At 39.7% G+C, this 22981-nt stretch overlaps 1 protein-coding gene across 1 annotated transcript in view; it reads left to right on the forward strand.

Annotated features, from left to right (window-relative positions):
• Positions 1-21275, forward strand: part of LOC118645149 (E3 ubiquitin-protein ligase MYCBP2-like) — a 110377-nt gene extending 89102 nt beyond the window's left edge. The window contains exon 17 of the mRNA XM_036285658.1: positions 17091-21275. Within this exon, the coding sequence (XP_036141551.1) occupies positions 17091-17094 (4 nt within the window). The 3' untranslated portion in view covers positions 17095-21275. The remainder of the gene's footprint in view (positions 1-17090) is intronic.
• Positions 21276-22981: the final 1706 nt, after the last annotated feature.

Here is a 22981-nt window from a genome sequence, read left to right on the forward strand (position 1 = left end):
AATGTTTTATGGTACAATATCTTTCTTTCAAATTTGAACGTGAAACAGTATATATGTCCAATGAACGTTATTAAATATTGAAAGTAAAACGGTAAAAAAAAGAACTTTAAAAAAGTAATTTTTATCAGTTAATCGTATTATACGTACGTAAATTAGGAAAAGATATCCTAAAAAGATAACATTATTACTAATAACTAAATTGATAAAGTGACAAATTTTTAGGATAACGTATTCAGTTACAAGCTTTAAAGCAACGATTGCCTCGAGGTCTCACTATTTTCATTCATTCACTCTTATATTCCCGTCTATCTTCACCGTGATAGAGCGGATTCGTATCGGAAAAGTTGCGCGATTCCTTGTTTCAATCACACGGGGAACGAACTTTTGTCTACGTTGTCGTCGTCGTTCTCGTCGTCGTCGTCGTCGTCGTCGTCGTCGTCGTCAACGTTGAAGCGTCGCCGTTGAGGCTTAGCCGCACACGGCGCTTTATCAACGTTGTAACGAGCTGTCGGCGTTATTGCCGAGGTGTCTCCGTTACCGCGGAAGCTGACGCGGCGTTTCTAATAAAACGATTGCGCCCGCCCGGCTGCCAAGGTAGCCTGCATTGTGTCAGGATCTAAAGGGGCGGTCGGAGAATGTTGGTACAGGGTTGGTGTTAACGACCTAACCAGGCTGCTACTCTTGCGGCGAAGCCATCCGGTGGTTCAAATGATATCCGAGCTACGCGTTTTACAACCAACGATTTCGCGCTTTTAATTGAATTCGCTCTCCCGTCATTTGTGTGCGATTTCACACGCGGCAAGTTTTATTGACACGTCTAGTTCGGCATTTATCTATTTCTTTTTATTTATCGAATCCTTATACCACAAGTAAAAAAATTTTGATAGTATTATTGAAGGACACTGCAACACAATAGAATAGAAATAAATGTCTTGGATAGTTAGCTACATATATCCAAAGTGAATAAGTATTTGATAGAGATACATGTACGAAAATATATATTCCACATACACCTAAGTAAAATTGGGATAATCAGAGATGTTAAATTACCATATCATATGTATCGACATTTGTTTTCAAATCATTCGCTATACATTATCAACAGAACTGCTTACTGCAATAATACTGTTTAAAAGAGAGTATAGTACATCAATATCGTTGCTTTTGTACTTACTCGAGTGATATTAATTGTTAGCTTTAAACAGAACAAAGCATGTCTCGTTACAAATCGATGTGTTTCGTCATAAATCTAATTGTAGACAGGTTACAATCTGTTGCATTTAGTAGAGATGCATATCGAGATAACAATTTTCAATTGTCGTACGGGTTAGAGAATAGAATAATGAACCTAACGCTTTAATCAGCCTAATGATGGTTGGGTACTTTGATCGTTGATCCGCGTCTAATTTCGCGTAAAACGAATCCTTGTTATTCGAGCCCGATTCCTACTCCGGCATGGCTTTACGTTCGCATTTGCATTATCCTCTCATGCAGCGTGCAATGTAGGCGCGCTCCTAGTTGTCACACGCGTCCCGCGGGGCTTTAATAATTGATTCACTCGTAACGAGCGGAACTGCAACCAGGAAGCTTTAACGTATAAAAGTATTGCAGTACGCCTTTCTAATGCGTATGCAAAAAGTCGGTCAGCCATTTATCACAGTAATTTGTGTGATGATAGCAAAAATAGCGACATTATCTCGCGATGATATGCGATCTGCTGCTCGAAGTAATTACAATCTTTTTCAGAAATAAAATAATACGTGTACCACCTTGAAGTTATATTAATTATATTAATTATAAATTAAAACACGCTTATTTACTGGAGATGATAGATTCAGTTTCCAGATTTTTTTACTTTTCTCTTTCCGCCTTCGAACAGTTATAAATGTTAAATTAGCCTTTAAAAACTTAAATTTTTTAAATTAGTATTGAAAAAGTACACGATTAAAGAAATATCCTATTTAGAAAATGCGTATTGGATTGTTTAACAATATTTTTCAGCCTTCTGCATTTATATCGCGTAATTGCGAATGCCGATATCACAACATTGAAACTAACGGTTATGAACTATCGATTATTAACTATCCCAGCTGTGCGCGATCTAATTTTAGCGATTAATTTCGCACGTGACGCTTTCCAAAAGTCCGCTGCCGGGCGGACTTTATGCCCGCTACGTTATTTGCCTCGTTCGTCCCCTGTGTAACGTGTGTAAGGAAGGCGGTGCAAGTTGTCACATATGGCGCGTCGTTGCCACGGGCTCGAAACAATAGGGCAAACTTGCAAACCCCCGCAGAGACGAGAAACCCGACGACCGACATTAGAGACGCATCGCGATTCGCGGTTGATGTTGCCGGGCCCCGCGTTTTCACGTTTACGCGGCACGTACGTGTACGTTCATTAACATCCTGCAGTTATGCGCGCGTGGGCGCGCATATTCGCGGAAGAAGTATACCTGGGCCCCGGCGTGTTTGGCAAGCACCAGGGAACACACTTACTTATCTCACTTTGTTCAACCTAAGTATCCCCCGCGACATTTAAGCAACGTTTCACCGACGCGAGCCGTACCTTCGGCCACAACGTCGTTGTAACCCGTAACTTGGCTTTCATCTTTAATTATGATGTATCGCTGTTTGCGATTACCATTAACGGAATGTTGCAACTTTTCCGTCTGCAACATTTCGGGTCATCGCATAAACGCGGTAAAAGAAAATTGAACGAATAGAAGAAAAATATAATAAATGTATATGTGACGGATATTAAATCTACAATTGCGATTGAGCGTATTTTTATTATTATGTTTTGTATAGGCGAAGTAAATTTCTTAATTACTATAATATATTAACATACTTAATTGTATTTGATTAAGCATCCATAAAGAAAAATTAATATTCAAGTTTTTTTTTCACATAGTTTTAAAATATTCCGAGGCGAAAGTTAATTAACAGGAATGTAGACGTATATAAGTTCTTTCGCGGATGCAGTTTGTTTATATCGTTTTAGTATAACAAAGCTAATCTCGAAAATGGCATCCACATATATAGTAAACGTAACTTCTTCTCTAACGTACGCTTCGTCTTATACGCGCCAGACGATGGTGAAACTTGGTGACAAGAACGCGGCGTGTTGTGCGACGTGTACGTGTCGTGAGTCGTCGTGGCTTTTCGGGGTAGAAGCTTAATTTATGATCACGAGCCATCCATCATCGAAAACCCCAAAGCCTGTCTGCGCCGACTCTCCTACGAGAACTTTTGCTCTGGCCGGAGTCTGCATCTGGTTTTCTCTTGCCCCACCTGGATGTAAAAGCGTTGACAAGCGAAGAGAAACAATGAGGCGAGTAATGACTCCTGCCAACAGCGCTGCGTCTGTGTGTACGGCACAAAAGTGCGCGTTCTTTCTTCGAGAATTTATTCCGCTTTGTTCCACTTGATCCGGTTCGATGAATTTTCACGAAAATTAATTCATCGTTAGAACATGACAACAAATTATATGAAATTTCGCAGAAAGTTAGTTCTTTGAACATGCGACTTAAGGGAGTTCCGCTGCTAAATCAAAATGAACAGATTTTCATGAAACTTTGTAGAGAAGTTCAAATTTGTGATATTAATTGACTGTCCAAATTTCAGAAAGCTGAACTAGCTAGTTATTTAGATATTAAATATTTTATTAACATGGGCTCTCATGGGAATCGGTGAATTTTCAGGATTTTTCAGTTTTTATTGTCGTATTAAACATAGAAGTAATGAACAGATGTTAGTAAAATTTTGCAACAATATATCTTAGCTGTTCAGAAAAGTACTGTCAAATTTTTGAAACGATGCACTTGCTTGTTTAAATGAAATAATTGATAAGATAAAAAAAGTTTACAATAATCGAAGTAAAACAACACGTAAGTGTGGTAAATGTGTGCTAGATATAACATGAATTTCAAATTCTTGTTGTATTTAGTTATCTAAGTGTGGTATAATAGTGAAGAATGTTTATTCTCAGTTTTTAAACAAATTATTTCAGTAATGAAAATAGTACTTTATAGCCGAATTTTTTCTTATATTTGCCATTATTAACTTTAGACCATATACAGCAAAAAAAAGAAGGCACCAAAATGGTCATTTGAATATTTTTCTTTACTTGAACCTTACTGTGCCACTTGTTGTGCCGGGCCTGAGCAGAGGAACTCCCTTAATTGCATTTACGTGACCTTTTCCTACGTTTCGCTAATGTCCTCAGCGACGAAATGAATGCACTTGTCAAATATCATATCATAACATTTTTATAAACCAATGACGCATTTCTCGGTCGAACGACCGGCGATAATGCGATTTCCAGCTCAACCAGCTCGTTCGAACGAAATGATAATTACGCATTGTTACGTCTCGCGTCACAGTCAATAATTGGATCTGTCAGGCATTACGTAGAACATTGGAAAAAGTTTTTTCGAACAACGGTATGGTAGCTTTCCGCAGATATCTGTATATTCGACGCACTAAACACGCTCGTATCCGATTCGACATTGCAATTACGGTATTGCGTTTAATCGGCTATCCAGCTAGGTCGGCATGCCGTTTTCCATCAATGAAGCATTACGTTTGCTTGTCGGATCACATGAGAGCCATGCGTTCAAATATTTCGAATGTTTGTAAAGTGACATTCGTTGCGGATAAACTTTGACTACCGTATGGCAAAAAATGCATAAAAAACACCAGGTAATTTAATTTTTCTGTGAAATAGTATTTCCGTTATGTACTCTTGATGTATCTACATTTTTTAATATAACATTTTCCTTATACAGTATAAGAGAACATAATTTAGGATTGGTAAAATTTAAAAAATATGAAAATAAAAAGTGATTATTGAAGTAATAACTAAAATAATATAATCTAGATGTGAGAATTATTTTAATTATATTTATAATATGTAATAGAACGTTTGTTACATAGTATTTTTATTACTACGAAAGATCTTATACTAAAATTAATTTACATGATTATCGAAAGGAAATCAATATTTATCTATATGTATTTAGTGCTGCAACTGCAGTATTGAATCGTATTATAACTTTTGATTCAAGTTGAACGAACTGCTGATTAACAGTTTTGTGATTTGCAACGATAAATGCATTGATGCGAGATACGATTCCACGATGGTGAGGGGAAAAAAAATGGCGAGATGGGCGAGTAGAAGAAGATGGGGAAAGAAATATCGAAAGAGAAATACGGAGGTGCAGAGATAGAAAATAGGTTTTTCCATTCGGTCCGCGGCCAGAATTCTCGAGGATGATAAATCGTCGTCCTCCTTCGGGTGCGCGTGCGGACTCGAGTATCTTTAATGTCTCAGGAAGTCCTTTTACGAATGCGGTAGGGAAGAAGTCGGGAAGACGAACTTTGCGTCAAGATAATCCCGGTGGGGGCCAATAGAAGCAGTCTCCGTACCAAGTAGCCCCCGAGACTTCGTAACTATCACAAAGTCGTGAACTATCGTGCGCTCCTTTTTTTTCCCTCCCTCGCTTTTATCCCTCGTGATTGCGCATAGGGCAAGCCGGTGGCAGTTACGTTATATTAAAAAAGATGCGGTAACGCTAAGTATATCGTCCGGAAAATGCCACTGTGTATCTTTCTCAGAACGAGTTTCTTAAGTAGGATCTAAAAGGGGGATATTTCTCGTATACTCCGTAGAATTAGCGAATAGCATGAGAAAGCTCCAAAGTTATAGGTTGCGTTCAGAGGCACAAAAAGCTAAAATTTGTTTGCAACATTCTTGGACGTGTACACCACCCGAAGATAAAATACGACGGATAGGAAATATTCGCGGTAAATATACCGTATGTGTGCATTCTCTGTTGTATATATTTGCAGTAAATATATTTTGAAATAATATACCGTAGCGCAAGAAAATTAAACGTCCGACATTCCGTGGCGATGCTGCGTAAATTCAGCGGTCGTATCTAAGCTAGTAAACACTGATGAACACGCAACTGACAGATAAGTGAGCATATCTAACAGTTAAATTATTTGCGTAAATTTACACGTTTGGGAGTTACGTCGGGGTTAGATCCCTAGTAGATTCTGGCCGCGATTTGGTTACGCGATCAATTCCAGGTGGTTTACAGTTACGACTACTAGCTATTTAGTAACTATATATATAGTGGTCGCGCCGCGACGTCTATTTGAATATAGCGTTTCACCGGTCGAGTACTTAGAGTTAGCGTAGTTGCTCGGAATAATCGCAGCCTGCAACAGTAATAATAATAATAGTATAATAATAATAATAAAAACGAGACAACGTTTTATCAAAATCTTGAATAAATAATTTTGTAACGGGAGTATAAAATTAATGTATGTAACGGGACTCTAGCGCGGGATAAATATAATCCCATACGAAGATATACTTTAATATTTGTCTCTTTAATTCATGTTGCGGGCGCGCACGCATCCTCCCGCGCTTTCTCTCACTCTTTCTTTTCTATCCGTCATATTGTAACAATTTTATTTGCAATATTTTGTACTATGAATATTCATTTTCAATATCCATTAGCAATTGTATTTTCCGTCGTGAAATTACAAAAAAGTTTCCTGCCACGGTCTTAATGACCCCGCGTGTAATGCAAATATTCTTGCCGGCGAGTCTCGGCCGGACGGTAGTTAAATACGCGCTTCTTCCCACATCCGAGGAAATGACTGCAATTTTTATTATTACAAGCATTTTACAAGCATAAGACATGCATATTTTGTCCCGTTCGCTCGGTGCACTTCGCGAGCAATTTTTCAAAACGCGACCTCTCATCCCTTACGCTCCACTCTGCATAAAACGCAGTGAGCATTTCGATTCATTTTGCTCCTCGATTTCCGGTCAATTATCGAGACTGCACGGATGGGTCGGGTCGACACGCGGATAGGAGGTTGCGCTCGCGGCTCGAATTGGATTTTCAAAGCGGTCGGCGTGTATTACCGCCTACCCTCTGCCCCCCTCTCCCCCCTCCCCTATCACCTCCAAGTCCCGATGGGTATTTGGGTACGTACCGTCGGGCAGCAGCGATCGTTCCCATTTGTTATAGCCGGATCTAATTGCCGAGACGAAATGACGCCGCGACCAGAAATTACGGCATATATCCGCTACGTACCTCTGATGATTGCTTTACACCGTCGAACTCTCTAGCCGATGCGTGTATACCCAGTAAAACTAGAGCATGTACTGCTCGCATCTACGGAGAGGCATATAATTCCGCACGAGCTTTGCTGCGACGACGAACGTGCCAATTTCCTCCCCGCGCGCACGTCGTCACACAGATGTGGCGATTGATGATCGCGGAATTTAGGACATTAGACTCAGTATCGGACATTGAATCGATGAGCGAAGCGTGCGTATGCTCATTCGAATATTTTTTCTCTATGCACACGTCGTGAAACCTGGCAGAAGAGATCAAACAAAAAGTAACTTTTCCAATATATAGATTTAATAAGGTTACAATGTCATTAAAGTTCTTACAGAAATTTAGTGATTTTAAATGCAAAACAAAAGAAGAACGAGATAGAATCTGCCTGCGACAATTTACTTAGGAAAGTTACGGTCTGTTAGGGAAGAAAATACGTGAATAGTAGTTTTGCTTTTTCAAGAAGCTTCCAAAACTTTTATTAAAGTCGAAGAGAGATAGATCTTCTATTAAAAAAAAAAAAAAAGCGTTGTAAAATAAATTCTGTTTAACTTATTCTCTTCTTTCGGTTGATAAGATTCAGAATCGCAATTACTTAACAAGAGCGCTTTCTCGCTACGTAAATTTTACGAAAATTTGGAGCTCTGGCGCTCATATAGACTCGTATATGTAGCGACACAACGTGCGACTGTTGCGACAGCCGTGGAGAAAATTGGCACAGGCGGACAAGGTATTTCGTACCGTGCGCATATTCGAGATTTGCATAAACATTGACAGTGTTCACTGAGTGGTTTGCGAGCTCATGCAAAGTAGATGGATATCGTGTCCTGTCCAGACTAGTTAAATCAGAGGGGGCATTTTAACGCAAAGAACATCACGGCTACTGTGTAAGGCATCGTCTGGAAAAAAATTCTTCCTTATTGCGTTGTAAAACATTAAGAAACGTTTAGCTTTATCTGAAGAACCGCATAACGTACGAAGCTAAGTAAATTGCAGCAGCAAAAATATATCGGTGTAATATCTGGCATCACAACGAGAGAGATATGTCGACAGATGTTTCTATAAAGTATTAATATAAAATCGTATAACATTATTATAAACGTATAAGAGAATTTCAAATTATTCCGCGAACCGTCGTTAGTTATTTCATAACATCATACAATATTACAATTCTTTATGTAAAGAGAGGATGATTTTCGTTAGAAAGTCCAATCGTACGTGATAGATCAAAGCACGTATGCTAGGCATATGTCACAAGGGGATAGGCTGAAAATCATAATTGACAAATTTCTGCCAAATTGACGGTGACAGGTTAGATTTGTCATATTGGATGCCGCTATCAATAGTACGGAAGCTCGTAAGTGCGTCAGAGACGGCGAAGAGCTGGTAGTTGGACACACGGAGAACACGCGTGAGGAGGGAAAGGAGGGAAAGGGACGGTGTTCGTCGGCTCTCGAATCATCATAGAAGCAAACGTGACCCCAAAATCAGCATGCAGATTCGCCGAATAATTATTCCGACTGTCCGTCTCGCTCCAGAGTTCTATGGTGGTTCCCTTGATTTAGGGTTACGGCATCACGCTGTATATCGCATTCGGGTATTATGGTATATGCGGGTACGGCCGGGTTACCGTCTTACGAGCGTCACGGAGGCGGAATCCGAATCCGAACGTACGGAATCCAAAGAGCCGCAGGGCATCCTTACTGCGAGCTCGGGGAGACATTTAACGTCGTTAAATATGGACTACAGCGACGGTCGTGGTTATATCGCAGCTCGCAAGAGATATGTTACTAATTATAAGACATTATACTCACGCCGGTGTTCAGACAGAATCGGGCTTTTGTTGATGATATTTGTCACAGCGGAATCACGTGATAAATATAAAAATGGTGTTTGTATCTCACCTGGATAATAAGAGCAAATAAAAGTTTTCCGGGTACATTGCATTTGCTTTCGAATGCTTGGCGCGACAAATAAAAATATAATCAAACGCAAGATTTTATAAATATATATGACACTCTGTGTGTGTGTGTTTTTTTCATGTTACTTATTTGTTGATTAACATATGTAACATGAATGCAATTATAACTTCTTTCGCAACTTGTTTTGAATATAAAAAAATTTTATGGAGTTGTATTGCTTGAAAAAATTGCTTTGGTTTGTATCACAAAGAATCATGATTATAATTATATTTGCCTGCACGTGTGTGAGGAAATTACACGGGTGAAACTTTTGTCGTCGATATTTGTCGTAATGAAGCTGACAAAAGCAAAATTTATCGATCGGCCGAGGCACATTGTCGAGTTGGATGGAAAACATTTGGAGGATCGCCAGACCGTGCTTAATTAATCAGCAGGCCATTAGCGGCAACAGCACTGATTATTGTCTTTTAGACAGCTTACTGTGCGGCGCTGCATGGGGGATATAATATTTTAGTGAAGCTGAAATAGACGAGATTAAAGTTTCTTCTTTAATAAATAAATGTTGACCGACAAAAGCTATACAAGAATTCATGTATTAAACATACTTTCTTTAACCTTTTTAAACTTTTTATTTTATTTTATATATATATATATATATATATATATAATAAAATAAAAAGTTTAAAAAGGTTAAAGAAATATATATATATATATATATATATATATATATATATATAGATAGATAGATATAGATAACAGTTTAAGAAAATAGTAATTTATTACTGAATTAATATCACGCGACTCTAGATGTGTATAATTGAATAGACTTATTGAAGGAAATAATACTTTGAGACTAGATGTATTATTTCAATAAAATATCAGCTTTCGCGATTAATCAGAAGCAATTCTTCTTGTGCCGTTATTAATGAAGGAAATACGTTAAGCTGTCGTGTGTAATGAGATACTGGTGTTAAGGCAGGAGTAAGGTTTCTGGGCGTTTGTAAAAAGTAACGAGTAGTAGTGTTGACTGAAAGGGGTCGAAAGTTTTTCACGGTAACCGTTCACCTTATCGCCCTGAAGGGATGAACCCTTGCTTGAGAGAATGCTTGCGAGCATCGAGCACGTACTATCTGCCAGTCGTTGGAAAAGAGTTTCTACTTGCGGTCGAACGTGTATCGACAGGTATCTTTCTTTTTCTTCCATCATCTTCAACAATCAATTCTAAACAATCTCTTTTGTCACGGGTTAATTATCTGACAGTAGTGTTTGTCCGATTTTTTAATTGTTACGTAGATTATTCATTTATGATAATTAAAATTTGAATTGCAATGTAATAATTACTTATATAATTGAGGTAAAATATTTGATGCAAAGATAGCAGCAAGTATATAAACCAATTATATTATTAACAAACATTTTTATTATTTTGCTAAAATATATATATATTTTTTTGTTTGTTTAATAATTCTAATTTAATTCGAATAACTAGATAGTCAAACGTTCATATATTTCTCTCTCGTCGAATTCACGTTTCCAACTAGTAGTCTTCGGTGAAAAGTGGGACCGAGATTAGTGCGGGGAAGGAAGGAAGGTTCGACGAATAACGTCGAATCCTCGCCTCTTGAAAAACGAATATAGCGCACGAGCACGAATAGCAAGGGTACTGAGCGGTAGAAATATGTGAAGGTAAATCCCTGTTTATGAGGGTGATAAGGACCGTCATTAGAGGTACCACAAAGGGGAAAGAACGCTTTAACGAATACCGACGAGAATATCGACCATGAGATACATATTTAAACGACGATTTTCAAAGTTATATGATAGCAAAGGAAATTTAAGACCGATGTGTTTTAATGTTACAAAATAATGATCTCGATATTTGTTTAATGTTTCTAATCTTTTCAATCTCTTTATTTTAGATTATCGTGTATATATATAAAATTTTTATAAAGCCCTGTCGCTTTTTTATGAAAAATATTTTTCGATAATCAAATACGTCGCATTTAAGCGTGTCATTAAAACGACGTTTGTTCTTATTTAGATCTGAATTACATTTAAACTTTATATATTATTATTTAAGAAAATGTACTTCTCCCTCTGACGCGGGATTATTTCTCGAGCGCGGGCGATAATCCCCGTGTCAGAAAAGTCCCGTGCCTTATATCTTCTCGAGATGACAAACGGCAATTGCGGCTGCGCTCTCTCCTTTTCATGGTCTCGCCGCCGTTTGTTCTTTCGCGAGTCTGTAGGTCCGGTGGGTTAGGGCACTGAGCTTAACCGTAAATTTATTTTCCGGCGGGGCTGTCGGAAGTCTCGTCCTCCTCTCCTTCTCAGGCAGAGACCCCGCCAGGAAAGCCGGACACTCCGGGTTTCATTGTTTACCGTTGGCCGGGGGCTTGACGCCATCGGTCGGGGATGGTGGTCCGTCTGAGAAGGAGTTAGTTTGACCAACACTCTTCCTCTCCGATTGTGTGTCGGGACTCGACCTCGTTTCGTGTTACTTTTCTAGCCGCTCTCCGTGGATAGAGCGCAGTTACGTACTTTGGTGGCGTAATCCTCCTTGTCTGCCTCGCACCCTAAAGAGATTAGCGATTGGGAAAATCTTAAGGAATCTTAAAGGCTCGGGAATGAGTCGGCTTGTGATTCTTTATCGGGGGAACGTCTTTCAGAATGTTCAGAGGTAATTGCAGTTTTTTTTTCCTCTCTACGGTGTAGTTTAGCATTGCTGGAAATTAAGTTATGATTTTATGATACGTGCCGTGTATATTTCAGATCAGAATAAATTCGCATTTCGAATCAGTATCGGTATGCTACGAATACATAAGCGAGGCCATTATGCACGGGCATCGGATAGGACGATAAAAACACATTGGTTCTTTATCATTCGATTTTGTGCTCCGCAACATCGAATGACATGTCGTTTCGCATCACGTATTCCGCGGGGACGTTTCCCCCTTGTTTTTCTGCTTCGCGGATAAAGCCAATCTCGGTATTCTCAAATATTTCGTTGGCAAAGCAGAGTTTAATAATCCTCCACGCGAATTTCTTGCTCTGAAGGGTCCCGTAATTTCGTCAGGCTTAAAAAGAAAACATCGATGGCCCGGTTTTCCTCTGACAACAATGGCCCGGGGCGTCGCCACTCTGGGGAGAATTTCATACGTCCACTTGATATCGTGGAAGTATCTCCTCCTCGTACATACTACATTACCGCTCGCGCGAGACAGAAGAAAAATATCCCGGGATCTCTCGGGAAACTTACGCGCCCCTTGTTTCGAGGTGAAAGTTTTCACGAAAACGGAGAAAAATTGACGTCGTGCATCCGGAGTAAAGCGGTCGTTGCAGCGCACTCGATCTTCGTCGAGCGGATGTGTTTCGTCCCTCGCTAAATTCTCGCTTCTCTGTGACCGTCGGCGGGTTTTTTTTCCAGAGTAATATTACATAGGATACCGACGATTAACATACAAGATATCGATTGGCTAAATGATCGATTTCTTAGAATATTATAAAATTTGCAAAATTCACAAGATTTTCTTTATTTTTCAATGACAAATAACATTTTTCTCTTTAACAAAAGAGAGACGAACATATACATTTGAATGTATACGTTTGCTTCGCGAGTCAGACGATGAGACATCTCCGGGCGTTGCGGTTTTGCGATTATCAAACATTCCGTGTGTGCCCAATCACATGGAGACGTCTGTCGATTGCGGTATCGCGCAACAATGGACGCTCGCCGGAATTTCCCGGATTCAGCGAGAACATTGACCGGAAATCACGGACCATGATTTCTATGCTCGGCTACAATCCACGTTGATCCATGGCCAGGTCTGACAAGATAATGGAATCGTTTAGCGCCGGCATCTGGGCGATACTCGAGACAGGCACGTCTCACTCTGTTCCTCCTCTCCCTTCTGTTATTCCTCTAACGTTCGGGTCTTCTCTCGGGCTCGGGCTCGGTTGGGCCACGCGCGTTACAGAAAGCCCCGGGCCGATCTATTGGAACGCGCGCACGGCTTTGTTCGCGTGCCAATTGCAGCCGTTAATTGGCTATAGCCAATAAAGCCCTGATTAGCAGCTAGGTAGATCCGTAGATCCCACTGTCTATGCCATGTGGATGCGTGCGTTAAGCTCTATGCATCACCAAAATGGTATCCGCCTCATCGATGCCTCGTCGCCGTAATCACAAATGTCTCGCGTCAATCAAACCAGAGAGCATTGTGTTAATTCCATTCTCTTAATTTATGTAGGTGAAACGTTCCAATATACGTTCTATGAAACGTTCCAATACGTATCCTCCAATGTGTCTTGTCGATAAAATATAGTGTGCACTAATTAATGCGCTATCGCCGCAATCGTGCAATTGAATACAACGTTTTCAGTTATACGAGAATATTGTTTCCATAATATTTTTTTACAGTAGAACATGCTCGTTGCAAATGCATGGTATTAACCGACGTTACAAATTTGCAACGTCGGTTGTACGGCTATAAATAGTCGTGGATTTAAGGATTCACGCTCTCCGAAAATTCCGGGTTTTTCTTGCGATGATAAATATCATTGTTTATTGTTATGTGCCGCGATGAATTTTTTATTAACTTCCACAATGCAAAAATTTATAATAAAACATTACTTCTAAATCAATTCTTTTAATCATAGTATTATATCGATGATATAGAGTTTGGTATAATGAGAATGATAGAATACCATTAAAAATCGGAAATTTCAAATTTACGTTGAAGTTGAAGGCAAACGGAATAAAAATTTGACGTTAAATAAATATCTGCATCTTGTGTCACTTCTGTTAAGATTGATTTGCAAATCTTCGATTTTTCTTATCTAGCTCTTTTGCGAGTACCGTGCGGTGCTTGCGTATTCCGCGTTGCGTTGCGTTTCAAGAGCCCATATGTATCTCCGTAACTTTGATCATGAAAAATAGTCGCTCTATCGCCGGGAATGTATTTCATTTCTGAAAATATTTATTGCGACGGACCCCTTCATGCGGCACATTTACCTCGAAATATCTCCGCGCGGAGCGGACAAAAAAAAATTTCTATTTTTTTTTTCCATCCGTACGTGATGCCGGTCGCGTACCTTCGGTATCCACGGAAAGACAGAAAGTGTGCGTGATCGCCATGAGAACGATCCTCGCCGAGTGCATCCGCTGGCTGACCTCTGCTATCATATGGTATTGCGCTGCCGTCAGACCTGAACGGGAAATCGACGTGGAAAATATTTCCCCTTTCAGCAGCTCCCTCTTCGCCGCCCATTAACGCCAACTCCGTCTTTTTCACTCTTTCCTTCTCTCTTTTTCGCCTTTTCTTAGTGTGATGCCGTAGATATAAGTATATTACGTGGATATGCGTTGCGGAGCTGTCACTTTGCTCCCGTTCTTTTTTCACTTCGCCCGTCACGACACGAGAAAGGGCTTATGCCTTGTTCGCGCCAACTCTTAGCGGGAAACCTCATTCGGTGGTATCCATTCATTTACGCTGGTTTTTTCGCGCTTTTCCGTTCGCATATACTTTTACCACGGCCGATATTTTCCATGTACATACGCGCGCAGACTGTATTTTATTTTCGGGTAAGTTGTTCCGTTTGCACGCCCGTCCGCGCAGATTTTCTTGAAATAACATCAATGAATGTATAAATTTTGATTTTATATTGTAAAATTACTCTTTGCAAAATATAAAATATAATATTGAAATGTGTTAAAAATATCGGAAATACATATTGCTCTATCGCGGTTTTGTGGTACTTTTAATTTATATCTTTTACAGTTATAATTCGAATGAAATAAAATACATGCGTAGATATCTGACAAGATAAACGACAAGATAACGCCGGGATAAAGTAAAATTAGCGCGAATGTTAACAGGTCTAGCTGATTACAAAATGGCTGAAATGTACTAATCGCGCAGGAGATTCTTAATTAATTCCGAGTTAGCGCCTCTCTCTCTCTCTCTCTGTCCAGCTCGCGAAAATTCAGATCGTCGCGCCGTGAGAAACTTTTGCGACAGTCTGTGAGTTCGGATAGAAACACCCCACGTCTTTATTTTCTCGCGAAGACGCGAACGTGGAGAAACATAGGGAGAAAGATAAAAGATAAGGAAAGGGGCGTGGGACAAGTTCTGCGAGCGGACCAAATGAAAATGAGATCGCCCGAGAGCTAAGGCACGCTAAGACGGCGTGTTTAATGGTTTCATTAGTAAGAAAAGAGAGCAAACACGGCCATGCGGAGTAAAGTTCTTTCTGATAGGATTTTTCTACCCTCTATGGCTCTCTCTCTCTTTCTCTCTCTCTCTCTGAATTTTCTTTTACCGTGCCATTAAAACCAACGTATATCCTTTCTCGTCTCAGCGGCTCTTTTATCATCCCCCGCATTGCGCGGAAAACGATTTGTTCCAGTGAATTGTCCGATTCATCGTCCCGGGTCTTGGCTTTGAAAGACCTTCAGTTAACGTAAATTACAAACAAATTGGGCCACTTGCGATATTATGCGAACCGTGTGTTGAAATAGGTGGAAGTTCAACTTTGTAATATTATGCGATTTTCAGCCGGGCGGAAATTAATGTAACGCGGAATATTGAATCTTTTCAAAACGAGTTCGGGACTTTTGGAGAATGGATTTACAGCAATTTTCGTATGAGCGGTTTATTGTGCACAATTAATATTTCATTGCTATTAGGGTTCGAGGGATCTGCTGATTTATTACTGTCGCGTGGCTTATTTGAAATCAAAAATTCCACAGTGCGTAATGATGATGAAAGTACGTTTAATGAGGCGATTGCATTAAAAAGAAAGAACGACAAAGCGCCCCCCCCCCCCCGGCGGGCACAAAACGCATTTTGCCGATTTGCGATTTGAAAACGTCGCGCTTGATTGTCCAGGCGTTGATTCGATTTTGTATGCTGATTGTAATTTTACGTGCGCGCCGCGATCGTTAGCCGTTGGCTTTTTTTTTTTTTGCTTTCAATTTTATAGCGAGGCTAGAATTTTCGATGACCGTATAATATTATTGTTCGGAAAATGTGGACCGTTTCAAGGCTCAATGCGTCGACGTTTTGAATTTTGGTTGACCATATATCATCTAAACAATATGCGCATTGTGCGCAGTGCTCGCGGTGCATTGTACACATCTCTATGTCCGGAGCGAAGGAAAAAAAAAAAATTACTTCCCCCTTGCATTAATTTGAAATATCGATTCGTCGGGATTTACGAGGTTTTCGCCATAACGGAACAGTTGTGTCCTGATTAAAAAAAAAAAAAAAAAAGTGAGCGAGAGGAAGATAAATATTCGTGAAATGCGGCTTCGACGCCGAGTATTCCAATCAAAACCGCGGGGTCTTATCGTCTATGCAAATGTTGATAAGCACGAGTCTCGATTTGATCGGAGCGTGTAAGGGAGACCGAGAACCATATATATATATATATATATATATCTCCTAAATCATCTGTCTCCTAAACGCGCGCAAATCGAGTAAACGTCCTCCCCCGCGCAATTAAAATAGTTTGCGATATCATCCTCCTCCGTCCGGATCCGGAGTACTTTTTGCGGCCGCGTGGTATGCCATTCGTACGAGTAATTCCTCGGGAAGCTTCCTCGGCGACGTTTAGAGACATTCCCGGTGGCTATCGGGCTATAAGAAGCGGGAAAGAAGAAATTACGCGATGCAATTTGGGACAACGGGGCTTAAGCGTCGGCAGTTGTCGCGACGAGTTTTGGCGGCGATTAAGGCCGGTGAACTTTTCCGGTTTGAGGGGAAAAGATGTTGGGGGAGGAGTGGAGGGAGGGGGGGGGGAGGAGAGGATAGAGTCCTCGACAATGGAAAAAAGAGCAATTTAACGAGATACGATTAAAGTCCTTGCGCGCGGACAACTTTTCGGTCTCGTTCCGGAAACTTGTGCGGAAACTCGGCGTAGTGAAAACCGATATTCCACTTGAAAATGTGTGTGTGTATATACGTGTGCTCGCGCGCACATGCGGAGCTTCCCTTTTAAAGGACTTTCTTTTCTGTCTGTTTCAGGTAAGAGACACATAGTGGCGACTCTCGCCCCGAGAGCTTGCACTTTCTTCCGCGGTGAGTGTATAACTTTGGAGAATGTATATACGTTTCGCGCGCGACCGAGCGCCTGCGGTTCCCTCGAATCGGCGAATCGCGCCGGTGTATATATCATGCCCGTTGTATCGATCATCGGAAAGTAGTTTGATTCCGAGTGCATCAACGCAAACGTCATTATTTCGAATTTGGTATACGCGAATCGGGTTTGAATGAATTTCGTGGCTTTCGCCGCCCGGGAAAATTCATGCTGCGGCGAGGATATTGCGTTATAGAACGACCGTGCGCGCGTATGCGGAAACAGCTAAAAAAGTATATAATGCGTGGCGGTTGAAGAAAAATAAACAAGCGCCAGAAAAAACTTGCGTAGCTTGCGCCATGCATAAAACATTGCTAATTACTTTCTGCAAAATTAATTATCGTTCGTGGCGTATTTTCCCTCGGGATGGTAAAACGGGAGAGGGGGGGGGGATAGAAGAGCTAAGAAAGCGAGAAGAGTATTCAGTGGAAATCTAGAGACGGCGGTAAAGAAATGTTACGCCCTTTCGTTGTTTATCGTCGGTGTGTACGGTAGCTATATTTTTCTGTCTCTCGCGACAACCTTTCTACCTTCCAGCCGCAACCCATAATTTCATTCTCCGCGCTAGTTTGCTGTTTTCATGGCCGGGCGCATTAATTTGCATATTGCGCCTTTGTACGTCTTCATAATTGTTTGACATAAGCGCGCATGCCCCAGAATTAATATTCGGTTTCAATAATACGCGCGCCAGACGAAGCTGCTAATTGGCATTCGTGGCGTTTTTTTAATGCGAAGATTTAGGTCACGGTTTTTTTTTCTCCTCGAGTTACAACGTGGAAATATTTTCCGTCATTATTTTTAGCCACCGCGCACGATATTTCTCTTTACCTTCTAGCTTTTTTACAATCTCCTTTTACTTCAACTCCACTCATTTTCCATCGTTGTTTCTACGGAAAGCTTTTCGAACATCTTACTAAACTAAAAGAATTCTCGTGAGAATCCACGTAAGAACGCACGGTTAAACGTACATCTACAGAATATCAACTGACATCTTTTCATCGTCGTGCAATTAACGATTAAAAGTAACGAGTTCTTGACGAATTAAGCTTTAAGCTTTAAGAAGGAGAAACGAAATTGATGAAATTGTATTCTCTGTTTAGTTAATTTCAAAAGCTTCGTTCAAAGACCGAGGGCTTTATTTTGATGGAATTTTAATCTGAAGCTTATGTGAGAAGCAAGATAAATTATAATGTTACTTTAATATTAAAAAATGGGAAATATCTGATAAATAATGACCGATGTTTCTACCGAACAAAATTCGTCTTTAAATTTACAGAAACCGTAGCGGTATTAAGAAGGTATTCTATTATTTAGGAGTGTTATATTTTTACGTGTTGTGCGTCATAAATCGCGATTCAATTAAACAAGTTTTAGGATTATCTCTCGCCTGTACGAACATTTTCTCTTTCACACGTTATCTTTTTCTCTCTAGTGTATTTTTGTAATCCGTATTTTGAATTTCAAATATCTCATTTTGATAATGTCAAAACAATTCAAAGTTTTTTGTTTTGATCGTATCGATATAATCTGTCGATTCTTTTAACGATGATTATAAGCTATATTAAATTGATCGGATTCGCTTTTATTATAACATTAATAATGTATTACGTAAATGTAACAGTACCGTTCTTTGCAAGAGAGAGGCAGAGTGTCAATTAATATTGGCGGGGTGCAGGTGTGCCAGATGTATGCTAATACCGTTGAAAATCATATCCGCACTACGCCAGGATTGTGATTACTGGAAAATGTAAATTACGACGAGCTGGATGCGAGCGCGATGCGGATTGTCTGACTAATATTTACGCGCTTGCGCCCGTCGCGTAATTTATTATCGCGACCGCACGTTGCTCTTATAAATTAGAGAGTTTGCCGATATATTCGTGCAAGCATCGTTAATCATGTTCTTCCCGATTTCTCTGTCGGTTACATTTAATTCCTGACGAAGAGGTAATGGATCGTGAATATATGCAAAATTAAGTATCTCTCGAGATATATATCAGTAGAGATATTTAAGCATTTATTTACGTTTGTGATAGAGCCACAGCGAGAAATTTTGTGCAATAAAATTACAAAAAAAAAATACGAAATATAAAAATGATACATACAATTTAACGTTTGTTAACACCAGACGAATAAAATTCCACAGTGGATGTTAATAATTTTATGATAACGCATTGTTCGCGTCGGTATTGGTTTTTTAATAATTCTCTGATGTCCATTAAATTAATAGGTCATCATTTTGAATGATTTTATATTATCTATTAATTTTATCGTTTGGGGAAATTGCCGCGCACTCGACAGCCTGCATTATTTCGCTCCATAATAATAATAACACAATGGTAGCAGTAATAATGATAAAACGCCCAACCGCAACGATTCCTGCTTGCGACTTTCAATCGAATGGTCCCACCGCGACTAAAATCGCAGCCCTGCTATCCGCTGCACCATTTCGAGTACGATCGCATAAATTATCGTTGCTCATTTATGACGAGACTGATTTCGTATAGCGTTCAGATTTGCTGCAGATCTGTATAAATTACCTCGATTATTTACGGCGACGTTTAACTTATCGAAACACGTTGACTTAAACGTCGCTCATTCGCTGCTATGCTGCTTGGCTCGCGGTCTCGGCCCGTTTGTTCCACTCAAGGTACTCGAGGTGCTCGAGGTGCCCAGGTTATCAGACCGGGATATCTTAGCCGGGTGCGCGCGAAAGGGCGAAGAGCGAGTTTTGCCGGGGGTGAGGGAGAAAGATGGGAAGAGGGGGTGGGTGGTGGCTGGCCGCAGGGTGTTATTTGCGTTATTTATACGTCCCACGAGCATCGCCGTGTTTATAATCGGGCGTACCCGCTCCCGACAGCCGTGATTACACATCGTTATCCTAGTTAACCCGCAGGAAATGACGGGCCTCGAGTGCCCACGGGCCAAGAGGGAGGGAAGGAGCGAGAGAGCGAGTTATACTCCCGGACGGTATTTCCGGTCTTATCTGGGAAGGAGTTTGCACTCGGATTTTCTCGATCCTTCTATCTACGTTGTCGACACGGCAGTCCGATGACAATCGTCGTTAACGATTACGTTACGTGCGCCAGGTGGTCGAGATTCTGTTATTCTACGCGAATACGTCAAGCGTAATATGTTGCGAGTTTGGCGATTCGTTCGCCAACGGGTGCACAAGTTCGTGGCGATTTTGCTTGAACGATTCTCAAATTCCGCCCGTACATATACGCGGAAAAGAGGGATTGTTTCATCGTTTTTGCACGGCGATGTTTGCTCCGAATATCTCTAATTATTGCTCCGCTTTGACGATTACTCCGGTGCGGCCCGATAATAATAACCGCTTGGTCTGTTTATTCGCATGATTATTGCATTTGCCGAGAAAAAAAGAGAATAGCTTAATAACGTGTGCGCAATTATACCGAGCGTCCACGGCAAGTTGCGACTCGGTGCCCGCTCGAATATTTATATTCGCAATTTCCTTTAATTGTTTTTCGTCTTTCCACGTGTAGCAACGATTTTCTGCATCTGTTACTGCGCCTGCCCGTTTCGCACAATGCAAACAGAGTGTTTGCACTGTGCGAAACGTTATGCTTACGACGTAGTTGAGATTTATAATTAGGTTTTTTATCTTGCAATATGCCTTGTTCTATATATAATTCACAATTAATTAATATAAAAATTAAATTTATGTATATACACAAATATTACTTTTAATAGTAGTTTTTATTAAAACTTTTTATTAAAACATCTTGTTTATAATTACAGAACGAAAACTCTCTGTATTGTGAAACCATTATGGCCAGGGATACTACTAAAAACATAATATATCTTATTAATATACAAGAAAGTTAATATTCTGTTTCTTTATTTAATGTTTAATTTTTGATTGGTATTTTTTGACTTTCTCTAATTAGTTGAAGTTTTTTGACAAGTAAAAGTTAAAATAATGACCCTTGTAAATAAACACAGTTTTATTCTTTAATGAATAGCTGTATATGTAATTTTTTCCACAAGTATGTTAATAAATGTTTAATTAAACATGTTATTTAGCATTTTTCAAAAATATTTACGAAAAAGAGAAAAATACATAGCTGTATGAAAAAATTAAGTCAGTTGTAACAACTAGAAATTTTCAGTTGGCTTAGTTCAGTTGAAGTAACATTCAGTTGAAGCTTATTTGCATTAACTGAAATGCTGTTTTCATCAACAAATACTTTTGATTGGAGGAACCGAAAATTTCTGTTATTAATCTGTCATTTGAGATAACCGAAAACAATGATCTTAGCGACAGAAATGTCCCACAAGAATATTTTTGTTGTTGCAATCGAATTTTCGTCTGATTTCCAGGGAACAGAAAATTTCGGTTGTTGCAACTATAATTGTGTTGCACCAAAGAAATATTTTTTTCCGTATGGGTATTATGTAATGAATATAGCCTAAGTGCTATCCTTTTTTAAAATCTTTACTATAAATTTCTTTAAATAATTGAAAATATTTTATATATATTTTTTAGTTTCAGAATTGTTTCCTATTTTAAATCTAACTCTTATTGTTCACTTTTGTATTCATAAGAAAATTACAAAAATCTCCAAAGCTTAGGGGGAGCATATTGGGTAACAGGTACCTTATAATGTAATTAAATTTGGCGCATATAGATAAACGAAATTGGAGAGGATTATTAATCTATCCTAGATACTCTAGAGTTATTACATGTTATTAAACTCTTAATCCATCAAGTTTGCTATGGTTTTGATATTAATTGATTCTGTGTCGTATCACCTAAAAGTAATACAATATAAGCTCAGCTTAGAGCGAGATAAGTCGGCACGATAAATCGCCGTTCTAAGTATCACGGTCTACGAGCGATTACACGTAAACGGTCGGGTATACGCGGGCGATATTTAATTCGCGAGTTAATTACCTCGATTAATATTCCGCCATTGGACGGCGCCAGATAGGAACGCGTGTGTGCGTGTTGCATTTTCCATAATGCATAGCGATAAACAGCTCTCCTGGGCTTTGGCCGGAAGGCCGCGCGAGCGGGAGTGACAGAGTCTACTCGTTAGCCCCCACTGGTACATAGTAGGTGTTAATTTGCTTGGAAAACGTTGGATTTGGCTCATGGAGCCGGGCGGCAACGGCCGTACGACTGCTCGATGCACTTGTGCTAACGAACCGAGAAACCCGAGCTCTCTCGAGACGAGACACTTTGTTTTACTCAGCCTTGAAATGCATAGGCGTAATTTTTCTGAATGATCCCTCCATTACACTTGTTTATTGCGAGTTTATTGCTTTCGTAAATGCCAGTGGCGCAATTCAAGACTTAATGTGAAAAATTTCGACGATATGTGCACGGACAGAACTTTCTCTTAAAATTTATCCTCAAAATCTGATAATTGTGACCTCGAGGAATTTTACTATACTTTTTAGTAAAATTTACTAAAAGTAATAGTAAAATGTTTCGAGGTAACACATTATTCCACAATTACCAGATTTTGAGGGTAAATTTTAAGAGAAAACTCTCTCCGTGTGACCGTCTTACACCGTAGACGCGTTTGATAAAAATGTACTTGCTAAGTTGGGGAGAAAAAGATAAAAATTTAAAAAAATTGTTTAAAATTAATAAATATAATATAAGAAGGAAAGGAACAAAAAGAGGGAAAGTGAGGAAGAAGAAGATAAATTTTTCATTATTACTTGTACTTCGCAAAATGGTATTACGGAAAAAGTACTTTTTTATGAATAATTTAGATGTATAATGAACTACTCTTCGTGTTAGAAG

The sequence above is a fragment of the Monomorium pharaonis genome, chromosome 4 (genome assembly GCF_013373865.1).
Source record: "Monomorium pharaonis isolate MP-MQ-018 chromosome 4, ASM1337386v2, whole genome shotgun sequence".
NCBI classification, from domain to species: Eukaryota; Metazoa; Arthropoda; class Insecta; order Hymenoptera; family Formicidae; genus Monomorium; species Monomorium pharaonis.